We start from the raw sequence: 21,027 nt of genomic DNA on the forward strand, positions 1-21,027 counted from the left end.
ACTGTACATTTTTATAATCGGCGTCTAAGGTTTCAATGATGTGGTCTTCTCTAACATCATCGTTGAGCATATCAGCCAACCAAGCACGTTTCTCATATCCTTTGACATATATAAGACGTGACACTTCGTCACCGTTAGCACCTGCTACAGCCGTTGTAATTAAATGTTTTGCCATGTTGTATGGCACGGTTCCATCTTCCCAAGGCAGCGCATGGTGATATTTTATTAGCCAAGAAATGCATGATTTTTCAGATCGTGTTAAAAATTTCCATGGCATGAGAGTCTTAAAAATGTAATGAGTCAGAACAATACCTTTTCTTAGCACAGCAACTTCTTTTACGACAAATCGTTGTCCAATATTAAAACCTTGAAGATCGACAAACGTTGGTGTAATCATGATGAACGTGTGTCCGAAACAATAATGATTCGTGTCAATAAAAATTGTTTCTCTATATATGATAAAAACTGTTGACACAACAATTTTATAAGACCTTGCACACAACGTTAGATAATGAGCTGTATTCAACTATACGATCATGAAAAATGAGACAATATGCGGTTGAATTTGCAGGAACATTTTCTTTACAATCAAATTCTAATCGCACGTCCACAGTGGCGCTTTTGATTGATTCGTTCTGTCGAGAGCAATCGATAACAACAAATGGTCCATATGATAGAAATGCCGCTACATTGCAAAAAGCTTCATAAGAACTGTTGCCATAATAAGCTTTACGAAAACGTATATACATATCATAAAAAATTGCATATTTGTTTTTATCGAAATCTAAGTTCAGATCATCATATGGATAATATTCAGAGTTGAGATAAAGTTTCACATTCATTAATTTACAATCATCAAAAACGTTTGATTTTTTTGACATAACGTTTTTGCGACCGGTTTGCAGAGCAAAGATAACATATCGAGGCTTTTCAAGCTGCGTTGCAGTTTTGACGGCCCAAGAATGTTTTGTCGTACTCTGCAAAAGAGGATATTCATACAAATCCCATGAGCGAAAAGTCATGCTTAAATATTGCCCGCTATCCAAAGTTCGCAGCATGGTTAATTTATTAACCTCATTTAACATAACATGAGGCATTCGCCATTGTACTTTATACAATTCAATTTTAGGTTCTAATTCCGAATGTCCAATAATAGAATTATTATCATTGCGAACGCGTATTAGAATTAATTCATGGCGAGCGTTGACAACCACGCGTTTGTAATCTTCGCAGAAACCTAACAATATACTTAATGGTACGCAAAAATTAAAGAATCCTTCTGGCATAGTCGATGTTTCAACCCATCCTGCATTTTGCAGCATCGCAGCATTATCAGACGTTAGTAATATATAATTTTTAAGAGTGCTAGTTATTCCAACGTTTCTGCTGCGATCAATTTCCACACCATTGAGTTCATAACGGATTTCATCGAACATAAACGCTACGCAATTAATTCCGAGCGCAGCTGTCAACTTATCATCAGGTTTTTTTTTCGACAGTTTTCCATCAATATAGAGAAAGCTGTCACATGGCAATGTATACAAATCCTGTTGTTGTATTGGTATCCGTATTTCATCACTACGTCCAAACGTTGTGTTAGCATATGGGTTGTATGTATGAGTTTCAATTTTAACAATACTATTATTAAAGATCGGCTAATCATCAATAATCAATATATCAGCCATTTTTAGATGTTACACACCATGAAACCCAGTGATTTTAAAAATTCCACGTTTGATATAGTAAGTTTTTTCTTCAATAATTGAACCCCTTTGGTGGAAGCTGTGTATTTAGTTTGTCTCACGTTCGACGTTTTATTCAAAACGAGCATCTCACACTAAAGTCGTCTCCGCACATGCAGTCTCACGGTAATTTCTTCGCCGCGAAAATCAAGCAATCGTCCGTTTTGATCTACAATGCGAATCGTCAAATCAGTAACGCTTCGCACGACGACTAAAAGGTAAATGATCTGTGTTGGAGTTTCAGATATCTTATATCCAGGTGGAACCTTAGGTGAAAATTCATATATTGTATGTACACGTTTTCCATTACTGTATGTACACTGACCGGCAATAATGGCCTGACGCTCTGCGGCGACGGCAGCTAACGTGCGTGAGCTAGCGTGGTGTGCGTCAGGCCACACCGCGGAGCGCGTACGTGAGCCGTGAAGCGCCGAGAGAAGCGAGAGGACGGGGGAAAATTTGGTGGGAGGCGTTCTCATGCTCTCTCCCGCTCGCAACCCGTGCGTTTGAGAGAGAACGCATGAGTGGTCGCTAAGAAAAAGTTATAGGCGCACCTTCGTTCTCTCGCTTGCACGCGTTCGTGTTTATACGGGCGCGCAAGGATAGAAATAGATCGCAAGAGTACGCTATTAATTCTAGCATATACTTCAAGACATTTCGCGATAATCACAACCGAAATTGAAGACCCGTGTTACTAATGTTATTAAATATATAATTCTACGTTGCGTATAATTTATTTTCGCGATAATTTTTCGACAAATATATAAATAATATCTCGAGAAAGAACGCATGGGAGGACGGTGCGAAACTGTTAGAGGTGCACCTCCGATCTCTCGCTTGCACGCGTTCTTGTTTATATGGGCGCGTAGAGATAAAGATAGATCGTAAAAGTACGAATTATAGCTTTAAGATTTTCGCGACTAATGATAATCGAAATTAAATACTCGTGCTACTGATATTATAAATATATAATTTTACGTTGCGTGTAATTAATTTTCGTAATCATTTTTTGACAAATAAATAATGCCTTGAGAAAGACAATTTAAAATTCTGTTTTCTGTCTTGAGAAAGACAATTTAAAATTCTGTTTTCTGTCTTGAAAAAGACAATTTAAAATTCTGTTTTCTGTCTTGAAAAGACAATTTAAAATTCTGTTTTCTGTCTTGAAAAAGACAATTTAATAAATCTTAAAGAATGTTCGTCGTATGAGAGTTTTGTTGGCCCTGAAAAGGGCCATTTTGTGGGCGAAGCTCTGCGGATCATCGAATTAGTAATCGGTCCAGTAACCGGACCGCTCGATCACTTGATTGAGTCGATTAGGTATCGAACTCATCAAGTTCGCGAGAAAATCTGGTCGAGCCCGAAGACCCTCCCAAACTTTTATCGCGTGATCAACTAACGCTGCCGTCGTCCTTTCCCTTCGTGGTTCCCATTGCAGAACCATCTGCGCCCAGACATTTTCTATTACATTCAGGTCTGGTGAACGAGCTGGCCAGTCAATCAAGCGGATCTCCGGATGATTCCGAAACCACGCTTGCGTTTCATGTGATGTGTGCACAGCGGAATTATCTTGCACCAATCGGATAATTGGCATATCCTCTTCAGAATATATTGCGCGTACTGAAGGAAGAAGAACTTCTTCCAGTATGTGAATATACTCTGTCGAGTTCATTCGCGTTGGAATGTGCACCAATTCTCCGATTGCAGTGCCAGATATCCACCTCCACATAGCACATGAAATCCTCCCACTTCGGTGAAGAGGCACAACATGGTTTGGATCCAACCGTTGATCTCTTGGACGCCATACGTGCGGCCTGTGATCAGCGCACGATACGAAAACCTTTTCATCGGTCCATATCGTCGCTTCCCACTCCGCACGGCTCGTCACCAGATTTTCTAAAGCAAACGCGACCCGTTGATCCCGATGATCGGGAGTCAACGGGATTTTATGGGCTGGACGATGACAATGATATCCGGCTTCGTTTAAACGTCGCCGGGCGGTCCTGTCTGATACCGCGACGTCCGCTCTGTTGATCGCCTCTTGGACGGTGCCAAAAGGACGATCCACAACAGCAGCGACGAGTGCCTCGTCCTCTTCTACTCTGGTGTTACGAGGACGACGATTATGAGTGCGATGATCATGCAAAGCATGATCTCCGCCCTCATTGTATCGTCGTATCCATCGTCGAACAGCTTGAACAGAACACGGAATATCAGCAGCAATTTCTGCTACTGATTTTCCGGCCTGCCACTGTCCGATGATGCGACCTCGTATCTCAGAGCATAAGATTGGAGCCATTATTCGCAAAAAACTATTCAATGATATATCCGCGCACTGCTACGACACCACGAAAAGTGATGCTCGAAGAAAAAGCAACATACTCGCGACGATAACAAGTGAAAATCGCGACAGGAACGTAACACAATTAGACGGCTTTGTGTGCATAATGCAACTTCTTATTTTTAAAGACAGAAAACGGTATTTCAAATTGTCTTTTTCAAGACAGAAAACATAATTTTAAATTGTCTTTTTCAAGACAGAAAACAGAATTTTAAATTGTCTTTTTCAAGACAGAAAACAGAATTTTAAATTGTCTTTCTCAAGACAGAAAACAGAATTTTAAATTGTTTTTCTCAAGGCATTATTTATTTGTCAAAAATGATTACGAAAATTAATTACACGCAACGTAAAATTATATATTTATAATATCAGTAGCACGAGTATTTAATTTCGATTATCATTAGTCGCGAAAATCTTAAAGCTATAATTCGTACTTTTACGATCTATCTTTATCTCTACGCGCCCATATAAACAAGAACGCGTGCAAGCGAGAGATCGGAGGTGCACCTCTAACAGTTTCGCACCGTCCTCCCATGCGTTCTTTCTCGAGATATTATTTATATATTTGTCGAAAAATTATCGCGAAAATAAATTATACGCAACGTAGAATTATATATTTAATAACATTAGTAACACGGGTCTTCAATTTCGGTTGTGATTATCGCGAAATGTCTTGAAGTATATGCTAGAATTAATAGCGTACTCTTGCGATCTATTTCTATCCTTGCGCGCCCGTATAAACACGAACGCGTGCAAGCGAGAGAACGAAGGTGCGCCTATAACTTTTTCTTAGCGACCACTCATGCGTTCTCTCTCAAACGCACGGGTTGCGAGCGGGAGAGAGCATGAGAACGCCTCCCACCAAATTTTCCCCCGTCCTCTCGCTTCTCTCGGCGCTTCACGGCTCACGTACGCGCTCCGCGGTGTGGCCTGACGCACACCACGCTAGCTCACGCACGTTAGCTGCCGTCGCCGCAGAGCGTCAGGCCATTATTGCCGGTCAGTGTACCCCCCGTTACACTGCATTCAATGCGAATAACATTTACATTGATAATTTGTATCGGTGCATCCGATTCATGCCAACGTAATGGCTCGAGTATGCGATCTGGTGAAAAACCTAACAACGATTCAATGTTGCATGGTTTGGTGAAATTTATTTGATAAATACACTTAATCTTGCTTTTCATCGTATTGTTATTAGCTCTAATCGTTAAAGGATAATCTTTTTCATCATCGCCATGTGAAATCATGTTCTTTGTAACATCATTGATATGAAGCTCGTCGAGCGTACGTTTTAGATATTCGGCAATATCGCACAGTTCATACGAGCCGTCGGGAATGGTAATACTTTCTCCATTATCATCATCATCATCATCATCATCATCATCATCATCATCATCAGCATTATCGAAATAGAATGTATTATTTGATGAGTTTACATTAGGAATTGTAAAATACGTTTCGAAATCAGCCAGCCCGAGTTCATATTCTCCATCGCTTAAATCTATAGCAGGAAAGTAGCTCACCGCGAGGATACTACTTTTGCCTGATAACGTGAGCGTCAGCGACATGTTTGATACTGAGTTTACAGCGCATAATGTTTGTTCTTAAATTGTGTATCAATCGTCTGTAGAAACTGTAGACACAATTGCCCACAATTGTTTTGATTATATCGTTGATATGGTAAGCGATTATATTCAATTCGTGTTGCGTCATTCTCCAGATATCGAGCAAGTTCTTGTGGCGGTCGAAGATTACCGAAACTATCAAAATACATAGCGCGATTTCCTCTTTTCGCATATGCCACCCAGTGGGTACCTAATCCTTCAACTTTATCTAAATTCACAATACCGCTCTCGTTTTGATGTATTCCCCTAATCGGTAAAGTGTCACGCATAAAAACGCCTCTAAAATATGGAATGCGCATGTGTTTCGCTAATTGTCGCAACTGTATATTGGTAGTAGCACTTTTGGGAAATTTCAACGTCTCATCGGCGTTTTTTTTTTTCCTTTCTTATTTCTATTATTTTTTCGAACTCCACCACCACGTTTGTATGGAGCGAGTTAAACACCGCGACCTTCCATGGCGTAATTGTGACGTTTCATTTCTTCAAGTTGGCGTTGTGAGGCTTTTTTATCATTTACAGCTTTTGCGATTCCTGCGGCTCCACCAGCGAGCGAACCAATAACACCCAGTAAGGGTAAAAGCGGTATAACGCCACCACGTTTCGCTATCGGAAGTGTTCGTTTCTTCACCGTTTTCTTCTTCAGCATATTCTTCCTCGCTGCACATAAGCCCATACCAAGTTTCGTTTTTGCTTTCATAGCTGCCCATACGGTTGTGGCTGCAGCTTTTTCACCAAAACTTGAATCTTCTGCGTTAATACGTTGCAGCGCTTTATTGGCAAGAATATTGTCAGCCACGTGGCGCTCTGCGAGATTGGTTTCGCAGCGCCAAGTATTTTTTTTTTTTTCTTTACATTACCATGTTATATACCATGTTATATCACATCGGGGCGAACCTAGGTCTACGTTTGTACTGTTTTACATGGATTTGTAATGTTAACGTTTTATTATCAAAGCGAACCTAGGTCTACGTTTGTACAGTTTCACATGGGTTTGTATTGTTTAAATATTTTTTTAGCTTCTTCAAGTTCTTGGCGTAATTATTTGATCTCATTAGTTTTATAAAGTATATTTGATATTAAAATACACATTTTATGTTCTATTTTTGGGGAATCGTTCTTGGGGGAGGGGGGGTTTACTGTTAGGGGGTTTTCTTTTCTTTTTTTATTATTTTCTAGTTTTTTTTCAAGTTTTTTAAAGAATATTTAATATTAAAGTACACATTTTATGTTTTACATAGGGGGATTATAATTTTGGTGTATTATTTTAAGAGAAGTTTTTTTTGGAGGTTCAAAATAATTTTTCGAGGGTGCTTTTCGCGCGTCTATACTTTTTTTTTAAAAAGGTAATTTTGAAGGGATTTTATTCATTTTGTAGTTTTAATCATTTTAAATACACATTCAATGTTTTTTTTTGTGGGTTAGAGTATTTTTGAGAAATATTATCATTCAAGAGACACGTTAGTATTTTGCGTTACGTGTACATGCAGTGAAACCGACCATGTTTAAAAAAAGTTTTAGAAATTATATAATTTTTACTTCTATTTAAGGAGAGAACAAATTTTTTACATTTTTTTTATTCTTATACATAGAATCAAATGCTTTAAACAAATTCTTATTTTTTGAAAAAAAAATTATTGTTTCTCTCCTTGAATAAAAATATGAATTTTAATACGAGTGTTACAGAGTACTACGCCGTTACGTATACATACAGCCAAATTGACCGTGTTATTACGCCATGTTTTTTAATCTTTTATATTGTGATTTTCGAATTTCAACAATAATTCAACCAATCACTTTCTACATATGATTCATTATAAAATTGTGTATTAAATTATTGATACCTTTTGCTTACTTATTGATTCATGCATGTGTTACGTCTCTGACTCCGCGTCTCTTTTTTTTTGACATATATTAAAATTTTAGTTAAGGGGAAGGTAGACCGTAGTCCATTGTAACACAAAAAAAAAAGAACTTCAGAGCCTTTCAGAAGACAATTCATAAAACACTAACATATTCCGGGACAAGTTGTTGCGTGAAAGCAAAAAAACATGCAACAAATTGTAAACGGGCGCCAATGAAAATCAGACAAAGAATTTGTCTAGACATAATACAAAAAAATCAAAACCTAAGGGGCTCATAAATATTTCAACTCTGATAACCTGTCTGTCACAGGAAAAGAAAAAATAACTTTTTCTTAAAATTGTAATTGCGCATAGATCCTGAGCTTTAGAAAAACCAAGGGCGCGAGAGGTCCGTAATTACCGGAGTATGTGGTGCAGACAAAAGCAATAAAGTCAGGTAACTATACGTCATACGGAAGGTAGAAGTTTCCCCACCATCCCTCGATGGAAATGATAGTAAAATTCTGGAAGGCTCGGAAGGGATAACTCGTTAAAGCGGGGGTGCTTCGTAGGCATATTATTTTCTTAAAACCAATGGATTTCGGGAACTCCTCACCAAAATCTAGAAACTAAGGGCGAAAACTTAGAAGTTTAAAAAAAAGAGAAGGGATGGGGTGCGAATGCCCAATAATTTTAAGATAGGAAAAGTGGAGAAACAAACTCCGCAAATGAAAGATTAGAATTTCAGAAAAGTGAAAATTCGGGAATAGTCCTTCCCTTTTCCGAGCTTATAAAATCTTGTGTTTTGGCGGAGCACGCTCTCTTGCATCTCAGCTACAGCCGCTAAAGTTTACTTAAATCGACGTGAGTGTTAGTCAGTGCAAGACGAAGCATCTAGTGCAAAAGAAGCATTTCGAAGATCGCCTGAAAAGTAAGTCTCAACGTTTCATAATGTATTCCCGCGAAAATCGATTCCACTAAATGTACTATTCAAACCAATTGTTCTTTAATTTCAATCAAAGAGAGAAGAGAATGTCCGAGTCGGAATTCTGAAGTTTTGATTCTGTTCGTTTGTTCCTGTAAACTATCGAATGTGTGAGAATGCCTGCTTGCGAATATCGGCCAGGATACGCTGTCGAATGACCAGCAATTTTCGGTGGTTTACGCCGCGAAATACTGCTGGAAGTTTGGCGACTATCCACGGCTAAAGAATCGGCAAGCGATTCTCGCCAAAGATAGATTACGTGGATTCATTCATGGACGAGTCAAAGACTTCGGAAATCGTCGGTAACGAGTCTCCTTCAGTAGATGTATATTGAGCGGTTCTGGATCACTACGTGTTAGTGTATCCGTGTGACCTAGGGCGAGGGGTAATGACGTCACGCGGGGAGGGGGGTGTTAATCGTTTCCTCTCGCTCGCACTCGTTCGCGCCGCCCATCGTCTCCTCTCGCTCGCACCCGTTGAACGCACGGAGCGGTTCTGGATCACTACGTGTTAGTGTATCCATGTGACCTAGGGCGAGGGGTAATGATGTCACGCGGGGAGGGGGAGTGTTAACGGTTCTGGGTCCGTGAGACCTAGGGCAAGGGGTAATGACGTCATGCGGGGAGGGGGTGGGTATTTATAAATCGCCTCTGTGTCGGCGATTCTAGGAACGAATTGTTTAGAAAATAATAACAACATCAAAACTCTGAAATGCAATATTATTTTTAAAAATGATAAGCGTGTCGTCGCGCAGCGGCATGTTTATGCGGCATCGCGACTTTCAAAGGAGTCGCGATTTTTTTCAAAGGAGTCGCGATTTTTTCAAAGGAGTCGTGTGGCGTCGCGGCGGCAACGGGCGGCGACGGCGGCGGCGGCGGCAAGCGGCGGATCGCAAGGTATCGCGCCCATCGTTCCCTCTCGCTCGCACTCGTTCGCCACAAGTGTCGCGCGCCCAGCGTCCCCTCTCACTCGCACCCGTTGAAAGCAAAGTATCGTGCGCCCATCGTTCTTTCTCGCTCACACCCGTTGAACGCACAAGTATCATGCGCCCCATCGTTCCCTCTCGCTCGCACCCGTTTGCGTCGCCTGTCGTTTATCAACGATTCTTTTATGCGCTTATACGATTCGAATGCGGGTGACGCTGTACACACCCCCCCGGCTAATCGCTCCTCCTTATCTTATTTCTTTCTCTCTCAGATGCATACGTTACATATGAACAAGGCGGATTCACGAGGTGGGATTTACGCCTCACAATTATAAAGAAGATGAAGGATGGAATAGAAATAATTAAAAATGTTACATATAGACTACAAAGTATATATTTTTTAAATATGCGATACAATATATTCCATTATACTTTTTTTCTTACACATTTATTATAATCGCAAGTATTTCACAATCTATAATTTGTTGTTCGTCGAAGGAATCGCTGCTGCGTACAGCGCTCACCGCTTCGGTACGACTTCTTGATGCGGAAGCGATTTTACAAAATTGCTCGTATTTGTCGTCGATCTTCGGTAGGGTTTTGGTGAGTACGTTGAATTTCAAAGCGACGCAATCATCAAAATCCAACATTTGCGTGAACGTAGCCTCGGTCATAGCCATACGTGCGTCGAAAGATTCAAGTCGCACAAGTTTCATTTCATTCATATAACATATTCGCACTGTGAGCGAACCTATGTTCAAACAGTCGTATGGTTGCTTCGGTCGATCGCGAAGCATATTCTGAATTGTCCATCGATGCTCGCAGAGTTCCTTCCAGGTGTCAAGCAACATCGACAATTCATCTCCTCGATTATCGCCTACGATGATCTCCACAAAACTCCGCGTACCAACGTTCACGCCGATCTCGAGATATTTGTATCCCGTGCGAGTTAGCGGGTATCGCCTGCATAGTAAGCGCGTCACGTATCGTTTTGGTGGGACGCTGGAAATTAAATAAGAACAATCGTGAATATTAATATATTAATTTTAAAGTAAATAATTTTTATAAGAAAAAATACTTACTCGTGAGATTAGGAGGGTTTATTACCGCAATCAATTCGACGCACTTTGTAGCAGTTTCTCTCGGTGTAATACATTGTCGTATTCGTAATCGTAGACGTAGTCGTAGACGAAGTTGTAATCGTTGCTGCTGCAGCCAAAGCGAAGAATGTACTGATCGCACGATTGGATGGTACCTCGAGTCGAGGACGGTTATGAAAAATCCCCTCTTTCATTATTTAAAATTTTGCATAGAGTGGGGTAATATAAAACGCAGTTAGACAAATTATCGGAGAGAGTAATTAAGAGAAAGTGATTGGTAAAAGATAATTGAGAGAGGGTAATTAGGAGAGGAGTAAAATAATCCAAAAGCGCAGAAGTATGAAAAAAAAAGTTTATTCAAAAATTATACATCATTATTTTGACGGTTACGCCACCAATTGTACAATTTAAATACATTTTGCACGGCGCAATTTTTGGAATGTCTCCTACAGCGGAAAGTATTCGAATCGTTTAAATCGCTAAGTGATTCAACATGTTTGAAATCATCTTCGATGTTTCTGACGATCAGATTGTTCGTGTAGAATTTGTGACCATCGTTATAATCGTCGCCGTAGTAATCCTCTTCAAGCATATCTCGCAGCCAATCGCGTTTTTCGAGTCCTTTGACGTATACGATGGCGTGATCGTAGCAATCTTCCTCGTTCTGTATGGCCCTGATGATCTGGCGTTTAGCCTGACTGTACGGAACGTCCCCGTCTTCCCACGCTATACCGTGATGATTTCGTACCAACCAGGTAACGAGGCGTTTGTCGTCTCGCGATACAACACCCCATGGCATAGGCTTCGCAAAGACGTAATGCGCGAGAACGGTACCACCTCGCAGCACCGCCGCTTCCTTCACGACGAAACGTCGTCCGATGGGATATCCTTGCAGATCGACGAACGTTGGCGTAGACATGATGATGATGATAATGATGATGACGATGACGATGCGATTCGATTGGAGGAAATTTCGTTACTGAACACGCGCGAGCGTATTCGTCAATTTTTTAATTTTATCCCCTCCTTTCCAAATTGCATTACTTTTTTAAATGCTTCGAGACAAAATCCGTCACGCGTTCCTGAAGTCGTTCGCTTCGCGACTTCTTATCCGTTTGCGTGGCTACGTCAACCACTGTGTTTCCCGTGGATGTCACTCGATACGTCATTCCTCTGTTCAATAAGTGATCCGTCGGTCTAGGATCCGTTTGCGTAGATTTATTTTCCTTCATGCGACTCGCGTTCTCACACCAACAAGATGGTTGATACTTTGAAGGTTTCATGACGATGATGAGAATCTCTTTCTCTATCGATGTTACGTATACGATGGAAAGGAAGCGAATACGCAACGTTCATCGATTCACCGCTTTACATACACACGTCGAAGATCGTTTTTACGTGATCTTACGTACGACATTGGTCAATGGATTGTATTGAACCAAACGATCGTGTATGATGAGACAGTAGGCCGTGGTATTCGGCGCTACATTGTCCTTGCACTCAAACTCCAATCTCACGTCCACGGTAGCGGTTTTAATCGATTCGTTTTGACGCGAGCAGTCGATGATGACGAACGGACCGTTGAGCAGAAACGACGTGACGGTGAGATTCGGTTCGAGATATTCGTAGCCGTAGTATTGTTTGCAGAAACGCGCGTACGCGTCGTAGAGCATCGCGAATCTACGTTTGCCAAAGTCGAGGTTCATATCGTCGTACGGATAGCACTCTGAATTGAGATAGAGCTTCACGTTGGTCAGTTTGCAATCGTCGAAACGACTGTTGTCTTCGGACATAACGTTTTTTCGACCCGTCTGCAGAGCAAAGATGATGTATCGAGGTTTTTCGAGTTGCATGGCGGTCTTGATAGCCCATGAGTGTTTGGTCGTGAGTTGTAGTAGCGGAAACTCGTACAGATCCCAAGAGCGAAAACCCATACTGACGAATCGACCGCTCTCCAAGGTGCGCAACATTGCCAATTTCTTTACCTCGTTCAAAAGTACATGAGGCATACGCCATTGTATCTTCAGCAAGTCAATTTTAGGCTCGAGCGCGGAACTGTCCACTAGACAGTTGTTGTCGTTGCGCGCTCGTATAAGAATCAATTCGTGACGAGCGTTGATCACGACGCGCCTATAGTCTTCGCAAAATCCTAGCAGCATGTTGAGCGGTACGCAGAAATTAAAGTAACCGTTCGCATTAATCGTGGGACTGAGCCATCCCGCGTTCCGCAGAATCACGCTCCTGTCGGATGAAACGGTCGCGTAATTTTTCAGCGTGCTGGTTACGCCAACGTTTCGGTTACGATCGATCTCCACACCGTCGAGCTCGTATCGTATCTTATCGAACATAAAGGCGATGCAGTTGTCCCCGAGGATCACGTCGGCTCCCGCAACCACTTTGCCCTTCGTTAATTTTCCCTCGATGTAGAAAAAACTCTCGTGCGGTAGCGTGTACAGATCTTGCTGCTGTATCGGTATTCTTATCTCATTGCTGTATCCGAACGTTGTATTGGCAAATGGATTGTAGGAGTGAGTCTCGATCTTGACGATTCGATCGTCGAAGACCGGTTCGTCTCGGATATTCAGAATGTCGGCCATCATTCAGATAAAATTATTTCGCACAGCGAATCCGAGCGATCTCAGAAATTCAACGTTTGTTTCGGTTAGTCTTCTTCTTCTTATCCTTCCGACGCTATTTACCGCAATATGTTGTCGCGGTTCAGGCTGTTGAATCGTACCAGTACCGAAACTGATCGTCGTAACACGTCTCGTTTCGTTCGGTATTAACATGCCACGTTATCGTTGTCGTTGTAGTCGCACGTGCAATCTGACGGTGATCTCCTCTCCGCAAAAATCGAGCGGTCGTCCGTTTTGGTTGGTGACGCGTATCGTGAGATCTGTAACGTATCGCACGATGATCGGTAGGTAAATGACCTGCGTGGGCGTTTCCGTGATCTTATATCCCGGCGGCAGTTTCGGTGAAAATTCGTGAATCGTGTGCACGCGTTCGCCGTTGCAGTATGCGCCAGCGGTTACGTTACATTTGATGCGAATAATATTCAGATTGATCATATTGATCGGTAAGACGGACTCGTGCCACTTTCGCGGTTGCAGTACGCGGTGCGGTGAGAATCCAAGAAGCGGTCCCAACGAGTTTGGTTTTGAAAAGTTCACCACGTACGCGGATTTGATCTCGCTTTTCATACTGTTGAAGTTGGCGCGAATCGCTATCGAGAAATCATTGTTCTTCTCGCTCTTCTCATTACGATTACCATCGACGGTGTCGCGGCATCGCGTGTTTCAAAAATTTGTCTATGGCCTGTATCTCATACGATCCCTCAGGAATCGTAATTTCTTTACCGTCCGTGCCATAGTAAAATTTGTTGTTCGTAGAATCGACGTTTGGTATGGTGTTGTAAGTCGCAAAGTCCGTGAGACCGAGCTCGTAATTACCATCACTGAGATCCAACGCCGGTGGAGTAGCTCGAATGGAGAACACTGCTTCTACCGGTTAACGTGAGCGTGATCGACATGTTTGAAGTGATACAGAGACAAAGTGCGTCGCGACGTCAGTTTTTAAACGTAATCGCGTCAATTGTACTTAAAAAACGTAGACACAGCTGTCCGCAGATACTCTGATCGTACGTTTGATAAGATCATTGATTGTACTCTATCGATGAGACGCCGACTCCGAGATATCGCACCAATTCCACAGGCGGTCGGAGATTACCGAAGCCGTCAAAATACGCGACGCAATCTCCCCTTTTGGCGTACGCTACCCAGTGAGTCCCCGGACCCGTCACGTTGTCCAGGTTCACGATGCCGCTCTCGTTTGTACGCGCGCCATTCGTAGGTAGGGCGTCGCGCATAAATACACCTCTGAAATAAGGAACGCGCATACGTCTGGCCAGATGATTCAATTGCACGTTCGTAGTAGCACCCGTGGGCATTTTTAACGTCTTCTCGACGTTTTTTTTTTCTTCCTCTCTTCGCAACAGTCGTACCTCTGCCGTACCTGTAAGGCTTGAGAAAGAGACCCCGTTCACCGTTGTACGGGGCCAGATGTACGCCGGATCCACCGGCCGCTGCGCGCGCAGCTCTTCTCTCGTTTACGGCTCTCGCGATACTCGCAGCTCCACCGACAAGCAATCCGACTGCACCGAAAATCGGAATAATCGGCAGCATGCCATCACGCTTTGCTGTTGGAAGCATGCGTTTTTTGCGAATCGTACTTCTCCGCCTCTTCGTAATCGTTCTGTTTCTCACAGTCCTCAACCTCTTCTTCCTAGTCGTAGCAGACATACCCATGCCGATTTTCGTTTTAGCTTTCATCACAGCCCACACGGCTGCTGCGGCGGCTCTTTCGCGTAAGCCTGAATCTATCGCTATAACGCGTTTTCCCGCTCTCTTGGCGAGTTCTCTGTCCGCTGCGTGTCTGTCCGTGAGATCGTTGCTTCGCGCGTACGCCAAGTCGTGCTCGCGACACGCTTCGTCCAACGGATTGATGCCTCGATCACCTCTTGCTATGCGTTCCTTCAATCAAGTTCCCGGGCCGCAAAATTGATAACCGGGGATGTGCAGTTCGAAGGGAAGGGCGTTTATCGCGCGATTCAACAGACCCTTGCCGCAGCACTTTACTTCCGACAAATCGGTAGACGACGTTGACACTCACCGCACTCTCGGATTAACAGAGCAGGTCTGTCGATTTGCGTTTCTTGCCAGGGTTGATTATAATGCTCGAGGCACCTGCGGTAGGTTTGAACCTCTGGATCTTCCGTCAAGTGCGCGGAAAGTTTGTCCCACACGTGATGAACGTAATCACCGCAAACGTGCAGTAAAACGTCCTTTGGTATGATGCTCAACTGATCCGCGGTTAAGTTCGACACGTCAAGAGGATGTTTCAGCGCGAGATACATATCGATTAATGAGCTATTCGCGGGTTCGCGCGACTATAAATAGGCGCGCGAGCGGTTGTCTCCGTACAGCGGGGACAAGATGCGATTCGTGCGACAACCGCAGACGATACGCGTCGCGAATTGTGACGATAGATTACGATTAATGGATAGTCTCGAGGGAGAAAAAATACGCAGGCACGGCGAGATGCTGCCAAACACTGTGCACGCGATCGTGTGCGGTCCATCGAACTGCGGTAAAACGAACGTTCTGATCTGTCTGTTGGAAAGTCCGCACGGTTTGCGTTTCGAGAACGTGTACGTGTACTCGAAGTCGCTGCAGCAGCCCAAGTATCAGTACTTGGAACGTTTGCTGACACTGATCGACGAGATAGGATATTTCACGTTTTCCAACAACAGCGACGTCGTTCCACCGAGTGAGGCGCTTCTGCATTCGATTTTCATCTTCGACGATATCGCGTGCGATAAGCAAGACGCCGTGAGGGAGTACTTCGTGATGGGTCGTCACTTGAACGTAGAATGTTTTTATCTGTGCCAGTCGTACGCGAGGATACCCAAGCATCTGATACGCAATAACGCGAATCTACTGATTTTGTTTAAACAGGATGGAACAAATCTGAAACACGTATACAACGATCACGTCAACACCGACATGTCGTACGACGAGTTCAGCGTGTTGTGTCGCGAATGCTGACAACGCGATCACGGATTCGCGGTGATCGACAAGGACAGTCCGCTCGACAACGGGCGATACAGGCGAGGATTCGACGTGTTCGCGGTACCGTCGAGTTGATTTAACAGGTTGTCGAAATCGCGCGACAACCAGTCGCCGAAGACGCTTTGTCGAGAACAGATCGCGGGAATACAATCGATTGATCGATATGACGAGGAAAAATGACAACCGCGACGTGCGCGAGCGTGAAAAGATTACGCGGGAGATCGAGAAGACGAGCGGGGCGATTCGCAGAAAACATCGAGCCATAAAGACCGACACGATCGACGCCGACATCGCGTCGGAGAAGCGCCTCAAGCCCATTGTCGAACCTCTAAAACGGATGGTTGAGACCGTCGAGGAATCCGGTATCGCGGTACCGAAAATGGAGTCAAAATCGGAGCGTTTGACGCCGAAATTGGAGTGACGATTGTGGTCGACACCAAAACCCGAACGGCATTTAAACGTCACGTTTGACGATTCGTTGTCATCGGCAACTTTGGGTGATACGATTGTAGCTAATCCGTCATTTGGTGATACGACCGTCGATTCATACGTTACGACGGAAAACGTCGAACCTCCGTCGACGCCACGGCCCCGGGCATCAACGCCGCGGTCCGGCATATTGACGCCACGACCTGGCGTATCGACACCGCGGCCCAGCGTATCGCTGGCAACGATGTACCTTGAAGCGACGAGCGGTGGCAGAAGAATAAATATCGACGACGTTTTCGGTATATACTTTGACACAAACAAAGTAATGCTCGGGAACAAACACGTTGAATTCGACCATAAGAACGACGATATAATTGTCACTGGTAAGAGATATCCTGGAACGGAAGGTCTGTATGAGTTGATTTTCAAGAAGGTACCCTACGTAACCGCTTACACCGAGGCGGATAAACGTCACTACAAAAGCATACTCGAAGTGACGAACGCGCATAAAAAAGATTTCAGCGACAACGGTCGCGTCATGGGTAACAGAGGCTTAAAGTATATGAAGGTGATCGCACCGCTGATGTTGAGCGATTCGGCCAGGAAATCGAGAAGAAAAAGTTCCGGTAAAGGATTACCTCACCTCATGACGTTGAACGATCACGCGATCGACTACGTGCAATGGGACGATCCCAACGAGCTCGTGGATCGTCTTAGATTGCTGGATGCTTCGCGTCGAGCCGGTCACAACGCTCACGACAACGAAATTCTGTCAATTATCGAGGAACTGCGTGAGGCTGGTTTGATTATAAATTAATCGACTGGAGGAATCAAGCGACAGAATCGGCTTTCCGCGGGACGTGATTGACCATATCTAGATCACGCAAGTCTAACGACACGGGTTCTGAGAGGAGGCGACTCGTCGACGAGTTACACGCCCCGGCGAGAAGAAACTTTCCGCGAAGACGCGTCGTGGTCAAGGGATACGACGATTTGTGGCAGGCTGATATCGTCGAGATGCAACCGTACGCGCGTTTCAACCGAGGTTACCGTTACATTCTCATCGTCATCGACGCACTCGGCAAGTATGCGTGGGCAATACCGCTGAAGAATAAAGGCGGCAGCAAAACGGCTGACGCTTTAGCGGAGTTGATGCGAAAGAGCGGAGGATGTCCGAAAAATCTACAAACCAATATGGGAAAAGAGTTTTACAACGCCGACGTACAACGGCTCTTCGCGAAACGCGGTGTCAATCATTACCCAACGTACTCGGTGTTAAAGGCGTCAGTAGTCGAGCGATTCAATTGTTACGTCTCCGACTCCGCGTCTCTTTTTTTTTCGACGTATATTAAAATTTTAGTTAAGGGGAAGGTAGACCGTAGTCCATTGTAATATAAAAAAAAGGAATTTCAGAGTCTTTCAGAAAATAAATTCAATAGACGTCCACATATTCCGGGACAATTTGTTGCGTGGAAGCATAAAAAACATGTAACAAATTGCGAACGGGCGCCAACAGGATGTCAGACAAAGAATTTGTCTAGACATAACACAAAAAATCAAAATTTAAGAGCTCATAAATATTTCAACTTTGATAACCTGTCTGTCATAGGGAAAGGAAAATAACTTTTTCTTAAAATTGTAATTGCGTACCGATCCCGAGCTTTAGAAAAACCAAGGGCGCGAGAGACCCGAAATTACCGGAGTATGTGACGCAGGCAAAGGCAATAAAGCCAGGTAACCATATGTCATATGGAAAGTAAGAGTTACCTAACCATCTCTCGATGGAAATGATAGAAAAATTCTGGAAGGCTCGGAAGGGGTAACTCGTTGAAGCGGGGGTGGTTCGTAGGCACATTACTTCCTTAAAACCAATGGATTTCGGGAACTCCTCACCAAAATCTAGAAACTAAGGGCGAAAACTTAAAATAGAGAAGGGATGAAGTGCGAGTGCCCAATAATTTTAAGATAGGAAAAGTGGAGGAATAAGCTCTGCAAATGAGAGATTAGAATCTCAGAAAAATGAAAATTCGGGAAGAGTCCTCCCCTTTTCCGAGCTTATAAAATCTTGTGCTCAGGCTGAGCACGCTCTCTTGCATCTTAGCTACAACCGAATAAGTTTTACTAAAACCTCACGTGAGTGTCTTGAGTGTGCAAGCCAATCTGAAGAAGCAGTTTGAAGATCTCCTAAAAGTAAGTTCCAACGATTTTAATATGTATCTGGGCGAAAAACACGATTCCACTAAATGTATTTATCTTAATTAATTGTTTTCAAGTGTTGTCTGAGAGAAAGAAATGTCTGAGTCGAGGCTCCGCGGTTTTGATTTTGTGCTGATTGTTCCTGTGATCTGTTAAATGTGTGAGAATATCTGCTCCCGAACATCGGTTGAGACATGCTGTCGAAAAACTAGCGATTTTCTGTGGTCAACTCCGCGAAATATCGCTGGAACTTTGGCGACTGTTCTCGGCTAAAGAATCGGCAAGCGGTTCTCGCCAAAGATAGATTATGCGGAATCTTTCATGGGCGGATCGAGACCTTCGGAATTCGTCGATGACGAATCTCCTTCCCTCCATTGTTATTAAACATTCCAAAAATTCAATTCAGATTTAATTAAAATCAATTAATAATTTTAGTGGAATCTCTCAATAAGAAAACGTTGAGGAAGAGTCGGGCGCGGCGGAATAAGCAGATCAAAAATCTGAGGGAGTTAGTCTGCCGTTTCTTCGTACAATACCTTCTCGCGGCGGCACCAAGTGAAGAGGTTTTTGTGTCTCCCGCGCGCCACGAGGAGAGACCTTGGTCTCCTCGTCCAGGCCCACCGCCACCATCTCCTATCCGCGGCGATCCGGAGCCGTTATTCGGCTATTTCCCGGAAGAAGAGGAGTCAGTTGCAAATCCTTCCGACGACCGAAATCTTTCGTCTCAGTCCACGGAGCCTGGATCGGAATTATTCCGCCCCACGACTCCTTCTTATACTCCGAATTCTTCCCTCATCTCCGAGCCACGGTTTCCCGGAGATGAGCCAAGAGCCTGCTCCTCTCCTCTTTCACCACCTCCTTTTCCCTTCGAACCTGAGGAAGCCGACTCTCTGGGTGAAGATGACTCAATCTCTCTCCCAGGAGTAGACTTCCCCGATCAACCTCCATCTCCAGTCCCGAGTATAGAGATCCTCGAGGAGCATCCAGAACCGAGAGAGGTTATAGATCCTCTCCTGGAGCTCCTCCGCAGGGCCTGTACTCCGTGGACAGATCCTGTCCCGGAAAGGGCCTTCTCCATCGGCCCTGACCATTTTGAGCCAGAGCAGATCAGGATTCAGGCAGCTCGGTCTGATCCTGACTCTCACTTTTTCATTTATTATCCCGGGGTGGAATTTCCTTTCCTGGCTCCGATGCGATTAATTGACCTTGTTTTCCCGAGATCCACGGCGAGGGTGGTGGAAATCGAAGAGGTCACCATAGATTAGTAGTCACACACACACACACATGCACACCCTTACACTCATGTAAATATTGTAAAGTACTCAACACCGCCATGTTAAAATTATATCTATTCATTCGTATATTACCGTTCTCTTATTATTTGATTTGTAAAGTAAAAACTTTTACTTTATTTTTATATTTTAAACGAACTGTATGAGTTTTCTGAATTGCTTATTTGTCATCTATGGATTATTTTCGATTTTTTGTAATTAGAGTCATTTATTTTTAATTAAATTGTTAATTTAGTTTTATTAAAATCGTGGGCTAATTATTTAATTACTACCCTAAACTATCCTGTCTAAGCGATCAATCACGCCCGGTTCTATCCCAGAGAATAAGGATTCATTTCCTTTCTCTAAAAAGAACCACTTACGCGCTCAATTGAAATCCGAATAATTATCTGCGCGTAAAATCGTGTAGATTCGAATTTCGAATCACACATAAATTCGGTGGTACGTCACCTCTCTACCCTACCGGCAAACACCATTCCGAGGAATTCCTTCCAATTAATTAATTAAATAAAATTAATCCTCCTGACGTAACACAATCGCACACTCAAAAACATTATGTGGAAGATGTTTACGCTCAACGGCAATTACGAGTGGTTCGACGCGCTACCGCGTCTCGTAGACGAGTATAATAGGCGCAAGCACCGAACGATCGGCATGCGGCCCATCGACGTGACACCTGAGATCGCCAAGAAACTTCTTGACACCGTGTACAGCGCGATAAAGATAGCCGCTTCGGCCAAATTCAGGGTCGGTGATAAAGTACGCGTGAGCAAGTTTAAAATGATTTTCGAAAAGGGATACACTCCGAATTGGACCACCGAGGTTTTCACGATTGTCAAGATGCAGCAAACCAATCCAGCGACCTATCTGCTCGAGGATTATCGCGGTGAGGCGATAGCCGGAGCGTTCTACGAGCAT

General features: G+C 43.6%; 2 protein-coding genes across 2 annotated transcripts; both read right to left on the minus strand.

Annotated features, from left to right (window-relative positions):
- Positions 1-482: 482 nt before the first annotated feature.
- LOC139110232 (uncharacterized) lies at positions 483-1,831 on the minus strand. The gene is made up of 2 exons (XM_070669864.1): positions 1,703-1,831; positions 483-1,655 (listed from the first exon to the last, which is right to left on the minus strand). Exons 1-2 carry the CDS (start codon positions 1,829-1,831, stop codon positions 483-485), a joined length of 1,302 nt encoding a protein of 433 aa, XP_070525965.1.
- Positions 1,832-11,956: 10,125 nt separating this feature from the next.
- On the minus strand, positions 11,957-13,159 carry LOC139110233 (uncharacterized). Its single transcript, XM_070669865.1, has 2 exons — positions 12,686-13,159; positions 11,957-12,547 (listed from the first exon to the last, which is right to left on the minus strand). The coding sequence occupies exons 1-2, from the start codon at positions 13,157-13,159 to the stop codon at positions 11,957-11,959; spliced, it is 1,065 nt and encodes a 354-aa protein (XP_070525966.1).
- Between the last annotated feature and the right edge of the window lie 7,868 nt (positions 13,160-21,027).

The sequence above is a fragment of the Cardiocondyla obscurior genome, linkage group LG19 (genome assembly GCF_019399895.1).
Source record: "Cardiocondyla obscurior isolate alpha-2009 linkage group LG19, Cobs3.1, whole genome shotgun sequence".
Taxonomy (NCBI): domain Eukaryota; kingdom Metazoa; phylum Arthropoda; class Insecta; order Hymenoptera; family Formicidae; genus Cardiocondyla; species Cardiocondyla obscurior.

Coding starts and splice junctions, on each gene's coding strand:
- LOC139110232 (XM_070669864.1), bottom strand. CDS start 1,831: ATGCTCGTTTTGAATAAAACGTCGAACGTGAGACAAACTAAATACACA. Junction 1,656..1,702: donor TAAAATCACTGGGTTTCATG/GTGTGTAACATC, acceptor ATTGATGATTAG/CCGATCTTTAATAATAGTAT.
- LOC139110233 (XM_070669865.1), bottom strand. CDS start 13,159: ATGGCCGACATTCTGAATATCCGAGACGAACCGGTCTTCGACGATCGA. Junction 12,548..12,685: donor GCGAAGACTATAGGCGCGTC/GTGATCAACGCT, acceptor CTTTTGAACGAG/GTAAAGAAATTGGCAATGTT.